At 34.2% G+C, this 6,935-nt stretch overlaps 1 protein-coding gene across 1 annotated transcript; it reads right to left on the reverse strand.

Moving 5' to 3' along the window:
• Positions 1-2,334: 2,334 nt before the first annotated feature.
• LOC100806095 (eEF1A lysine and N-terminal methyltransferase) lies at positions 2,335-5,704 on the reverse strand. The gene is made up of 2 exons (XM_006588867.3): positions 3,989-5,704; positions 2,335-3,152 (listed from the first exon to the last, which is right to left on the reverse strand). The coding sequence occupies exon 1, from the start codon at positions 5,626-5,628 to the stop codon at positions 4,216-4,218; it is 1,413 nt and encodes a 470-aa protein (XP_006588930.1). The 5' UTR covers positions 5,629-5,704; the 3' UTR covers positions 2,335-3,152; positions 3,989-4,215.
• Positions 5,705-6,935: the final 1,231 nt, after the last annotated feature.

The following is a 6,935-nucleotide window of genomic DNA, read 5'->3' on the forward strand; positions in this document are numbered from 1 at the left end:
GTGCCTTAAATGAAGTCTGAACTTTGAAGTGTAATTCTCAAATGATCAAAGTTGAAAAAATGCACATACATGGTCTCTATTTATAGCCTAAGTGTCACACAAAATTGGAGGGAAATTTGAATTTCTATTCAAATTTCTCTTGAATTTGAAATTGAATTTATGGAGTCAAAATTTCACTAATTATGATTAGTGAATTTTAGTTATGGTTCAACCCACTAATCCAAAGTCAAGTCCAAGATTCTCCACTAAGTGTGCTTAGGTGTCATGAGGCATGTAAAGTATGAAGGACATGCATAAAGTGTGACTATATGATGTGGCAATGGGGTGTAGCAAGAAAATGCTCACCTCCTCCTCTAAAATTTAATTGGATTGGACTTCTCCAAATTCAATTAAATTTATTTCCCAACACACACATTAAATATTCACTTAATGCATGTTCAAGGTCCAAGGCTAACGAGGACTACTCAATGTCGTGTCACTCGCCACATCACTTATGGACCCTAGACAGTACAATAAGAAAATCCAAAATTCAAAAAGAAGCAACCTTTAAAGAAAGGGGAAAACGTTCAATTTAGAAGCAACATTATTTACATGAATCTCTAACATTATCCTTCACAAACCTAAACCGACAATCCAGAAAAGTGCAATTAGTGGTATCTATGTCTACAAACACGTCTTTGCTCCTTCATTCATATATTCTCAATCATCATCCCACGGTCACACCAGATATATCTAGTAGCGTCTTCATTGAAATGGCACGCTCAAATACATGAAAGGAGGCAAGACATCACAAGTGGCACATCGATGCAGAGAGGAGTCAAGCTTTCTTGAGTTGCCAGTGTCGTTAATGTAAACAGAGCCAAGAGCATGTTGTGAGTTTGTGTTATTGTTGTCAAGAAGGAAGGCATGCCAATGACATTGTTGGGAGGATGATGCTTTGCTTAGGGAGAGTTTTAATGTTCCACAAATTAGGTGGGATATTTTTTGTTTAAGAATCAAAAGGGAACAAAGAAGTGAGAGAAGACACACGAGAGATAATTTTTTTAAAAAAAAAATTGATTGAATTACTATTATGTACCTAAAATAAAATAACTACATCAAAAAAACTTTATTTAATTTTTTGTCTAGAATTTTAGTGTAGCTTACTAAGGCCTTGTTCGGGTGATTTTCTATTTTCAGTTTTGAAATTATTAAAAACTAAACCCAATTTCAGTTTTGAGTCTTGAGTTTCAATTTTAGTTGAAGTTTTGAAATTTTAGAAACTGTTGTAAGTTAGAAATAGATAAAGTCTACTGTTCTATTTTATCGTGTTCCATTATGAAATTATGCAATATAAAATTAAACATAATAAAAATAATTAAAAAGTATTAAAAAAATTGTACAATTTTTTTCTTAAAACTAAAAGAATAATGACACAAACATAACACTAATAATAATATGTCAGGTTACACAACGCTATTAAGCAAAAAATTATACTTGGAAAACACCTTTTTGGTTCAAATATCATGCCACTGTATTTCTTTTTTGAATAATGAATTGTATGTTTGTGTCTCTATTTTTTTTCCTACTTTGGATTTCTTAATAACGCGACGTTTGTGGACTCTGTAGTCGTTGTTGACTCGTTGAATTGGAATGTTCAGTTTGAACGCATTAAATTAAGAAATAATGTGCTTGACTTCTTGTTTTGAGATATCCAATTAGAATTCAGAAACAATTTCAATTGTTTAAGGCTAAACTTGTTCCTTATGTCATCACTTTAGCTTTAAAATATGACAAATTGAGTGATCCATATTTGTTGGACTAAGACCAGCGTGTGGATTTCTAATTTAATCATTAATTTGATACATTTACAAAATTGAGGAATTAAACTGATGTAAATATTTTTTTTAATAAAAAAACTAACATGACAGTTTACATCACTATGAGATTAAATTACATAAGAAAAAAATTAAATTTAAATATATTTTAAAGACCAAAATGACAACCTTTGTTTATTTGAACCGAGTTTAAAAACTTGAAAGATAAAATGACCTAAAATAGTAGCGAACAATCAATAACTTATCCCATAAGTCTTAGTCTTATTATGCTGAATTTGCCTTGAAGGAGCCTTGACAAATGGACTGCATATGAAAAAGTTGTATTGTTTTTCGATCTGTTATTCCATTGTTTAGTCTTTTCAACGTCACATGCTACTTTTTAGATAAAAGTACAAAAAGAAAGTAAAAAAAAAAAAAAAAGCTTCACCACTGGAATCAGTGATATGAAAATTTTCGCTAAGAATGTCTATTTTTTTTATTGGCTTTTCATCTAGGATTATCAAATTTCCTATCTAGATTGGCTTATGGCTCTCTGTGCTCTAATTTCATATTCTCATCTGATATTCACCAAATTACATGTTTGCTAGAGTTCACTAACCCATTCATTGTTCACAATGATTAAATAGAGTTCTGACACTAATGTTATTTGACAGATCATGGCATTAGAAATGGGGACACACAAAATCAGAGTGAATTCCATATCACCTCTACTTTTCAAATCTGAAATCACTGCAAATCTAATGCAAAAAAATTGGTTGAATGATGTGGCCATGAAAACAGTACCCTTGAAAAAATATGGCACTTCTGATCCAGCATTAACATCCCTAGCTCGTTATTTAATTCATGATTCTTCTGAATGTGTCTGGCAACAATTTTGTTGTGGACGCTGGAGCCACCTTACCAGGTGCGCCTATTCATTCCTTCCTATAAACAAAGAGTAAGTTCTGCTCTATACAATGTTGGATTAGAGCTAAACAATTCTTTTAGACAGTAAAATATTGAGGAAAATAGCATTATGTTGATTTACCAATCGATATAAAAAATTGAAGTTACTTTCATCCAACTATAAAATTAATGTAATTGAAATACTTCTATTTTATATATATATATATATAAAGCTTTTGGCAGCACATGATATTGGCCAGTTGAAAAGCTACTTGAACTTTACTACAATAATTCACTTTTCCCAAAAGCATAAAAGAAGAAGAAGAAGAAAATGTCATGAACTTTACTACTCTTGAAACCATTTTGGAAATCTTCAGTGGAAACCTGAGATGCTTGCTTCTCCATTGATGATGTGCTCCTCAATACCAACAAAGAGTGACATGGCATAAGCTGTAATACAGAGAAATGGGGAAATATATTACTACTTAATCATTGCAGTCCTTACCAAGACTGTGAATTGTTGTACTAGACTTTATGACAGCAACAAATAAAGTTTTTGGTTTTTCAATTTTTTTTTTTCAAATAACAATATAATATGTTTGATAAAATAATGTCTCACAACATAAACATTATTGGCTTTCATTGTAAGTAAAGTTGCAGAAAAAGATGGTAGAAAACAGATGCCCAACACTCAACAGTCACAATCTGTTAAATGTTAGGTATACTGTGGAACAAGTTCTAAGTTCACTTGAGTTTTTTCTTCAATCTTGTTAAAGATTGACGTGACTATTTACACCATTCTATTTTATTCAAAATTCTGATACCAAATCCATTGTCCAGTTTACCTTGGTTTCCCTTTGAGCACCTTAGATATGCTATTTGTCCATGCAGTAATTTTACAAATCAGCATGCAGCTACTATGGAATTGTGTACTCTTGTGAACAAAAAAATATATATATGACCAATAAATAAGATGCATGATGGGGAAGCATTTCCCCTTGTTTTTAATCACAACTACTATAAGAAAAAAAATTAGTGTATTTCAGATTAAGGCATTCGAATCAGATACAAGATAATAAGTGCAACCTTTAAAACTATCAATTATTATTAACTAACTATTTCAAAGTCTGCAAATTGTTATTCACAGATATTATCCTTTCATACTTGGTAGGAACTGAAAGCTCCTTAGTACCCAGAAAGATATGAACAACCTGCTACTAGGCTTCCTCAATTTCACATTTCACATTAACAAGTTGAGAGCAATAATTAAGAAACGGGATATTTACCTTACTGAAAGCAATTGGATCCAGAGCAAGATGCAAAGCCGCTGATATGAATGTGATTTCAGTGTTTGGTCAGTAGTCTTAAAGATGACTCTCTTCACGGGCAAAGATGCACCATGCATGAAAGAAACACTCCACTTTGGATCATAGTATCAAAATTACCGACACATCATCTATTTGGAAGCAAACGATCTTTCAAAATCACTACACTTGTCTCAAGAAATGAGACATTATATCTTTGTTATGGAATTTATGAATGCTTCCGGAATAACTGATTTCAGTCGCATAAGAAAAGAATTACCACAATCCTCAACTGAAAACACCAGAGGTGAAGCTGTGGCAATAAGAACAAAATTTTCACCATTCCCTACATCTATCTTGTACAGCTCATGAAAAACTTCCTGAAAATGACTCACCAAGTTGTCGTAGAAGGACCTGCTAGGAGGAATGACATTAATGGCAAGAATCCCAAACTCACAAAGAACTAATTTAGCAGCAAGAAGAACATCCTTTCTAATGAATTCCAACGGCGGAGATCTTACACCGTTCCTCACGTCGCTCGAATCTAAATCAACCATAACAACGTCAAATTTACAGTTGACCTCATCCTCCACCACTAAGTGACCACCAAAACCATTAACCTCACAATCATCAAAAGAACTCCTCCGACCATTCAATTTTCCACCACACACAAGCTTGTTCATCGATTCAAAGGCATCCCCAACAACAACACGGACAAACTCACATTCTTCCAATCCAAAATACTTCCTTGCCACCCTCAAAACCTCCCTATCACTATCCACACCCATGACCTCAAAACCCAATTGATTTCTCAAAAAGGTCATCAAAGCCCCACCTCCAACCCCAAGGCACAAAGCCTTCGGCCTAAACCCCATCCGAATCCGCCCCTCCACATATTCACTATTCAACACAAGACCAGCCACCATAGGCCCCAAGTAAGGGTGCACCAAAACCTTAAGATCAGGCACAAACCCCACATCACCACCAATGCACACACCATCACAATCTCTCTCAGGAATAATACAAATTTCAGTTTGAATCAAATTAGGCATTCTCTTAAACCTCAACCTCCTCCTAAACTCCCTCCCATGATCACTCTCATTTTCAATTTCAACATCCTCAACCAACATTTCACCAACATGACACCCAACACATTCATGAACCACCACACTAGAAACCAAACTATCCTCATAACTCAAAAGGGGTATCTCAGGAATGCCCCTTTTGAACAAAGATTTAGGAGACAAAGCCAAAAGAAGAGGCTTTGACCAAACCTCAAAACCCTGATGCTGCAATGAACACTCCAAGGAACGGTGATAAGCACGTGATTGAAGAAGAGTTAAAGTACCTTCTTTGAAGAGGGTTCCTATGAGAATCAAACGTGAAATTCCAGGGGAGCTGAAGAGGAGTTGGAGATGGCCCAATTCGGTGGAGAAGATCCAATCGGTTTCACGGCCTTCGGGGACCAACATGGCGCTGACTCGGGGTGAGTCAGTGGGTTGGAGCGGCGAGTCGAGCACGGCGACTCGGAGGGTGGAATCGGAACATGTTGGATGAGGTACTGTGAAGGCGATGAAGCGTGAAGGGGGTATGGTTTCGAAGGTTGATGCATCCAGGGCCATCACACTTTGTTTTGCTGCTCTTGAATAAGGTGTTGTATTTTGCCCGAACTGTTTGTACGGTTAACTTTGTGGCAACTGAAGTTGCGACTTTTTTATGCTTGGTGACTGCAGAACAATCACACCTATAAATATGAAGGGTTAATTAAAACTTTTTAGTAATTAAACTTTTTTGAAATTTATATTTTAGTCTTTAAATTTTTGTTTGACTAATCAAGGTTTCTTAACTTTTTTTCATTAATGTTTTTAATTTTCAAACTTTTAAAAAATTTAATTTTTAGTCCTTAAAATTTAATAGGTTTAGAGATGTGGAGAAAAAGAAACACATCAAACTGAAAAGATTCATCCAAAAAGTTATACAGAGACACATAAAAGAGACAAAGAAGAAAAACATCATTATCAGCTATGAATGCAAGAAACCACAACATTTTAAATCCGAGTGTCCAAACCTAGATAGAACAAAGGACAAGAAGACTTGGGAAAACTTGAATGGCACATCATCTGATGAAGAAGAAACAAAAGAAGAAGCAAACTTTTGCTTAATGGTTGACACCACTATAGAAGACTCTGGATCAGACGAAGAGGTAAATCTCTATGACCTAGAATTCTTAAAATTAGTTTATCATGAACTTTTCTCCAACTCGTCCATTTTGTCTAAAGCTTACAAAAACTTAAGGAAGGATTTCAAAAACCTTTCCAAAGATCATACCGAGCTTAAAAAGGCTCATCTAAATATCAGTTCTTCAAATGAACCTAATCAAAACAATATAGCTCATTATAATTCTAAGGAATCACAACTTATAATGGAAAATGAGAAGGTATCAAAAGAACAATATATTTTGATGAAGGACTTTAAGATATTGGAAGACAAGATTTAGTCTTTACAGACAGAGCTGAACCAAGAAATTGATATTAACAATCATTTAAATGAAGAAAGGTATGACCTATGGAGAGAATGTACACAAGCACACCATGATTATGATAACTTGAAAGAAAGTAAACATAATCTATAGATTGAATGTGAAAATTATAAAAAAAAACCTTGAAGTTTTCGAATGGTAAGTTTGAGAAGAATGATAATCTCAAGGAACAATCTCAAGATGTGTTAAAACTTCATCAAGAGATTGAACTCTTAAGAGAGACTTTATCCAAGTTTGTTGGAAGCACTGAGAATCTAGACAAAATGTTAAGATATAGCATAAGCTCTTTGATAGGACTGGACATGGACATATTGGAGAAGCTTATGTTCATGATGAGAAAACAACCATATGTTATTTATGTGGAAAGATTAGACATATGACATCCAATTG

Source organism: Glycine max, chromosome 10 (assembly GCF_000004515.6).
Source record: "Glycine max cultivar Williams 82 chromosome 10, Glycine_max_v4.0, whole genome shotgun sequence".
Lineage (NCBI taxonomy): Eukaryota > Viridiplantae > Streptophyta > Magnoliopsida > Fabales > Fabaceae > Glycine > Glycine max.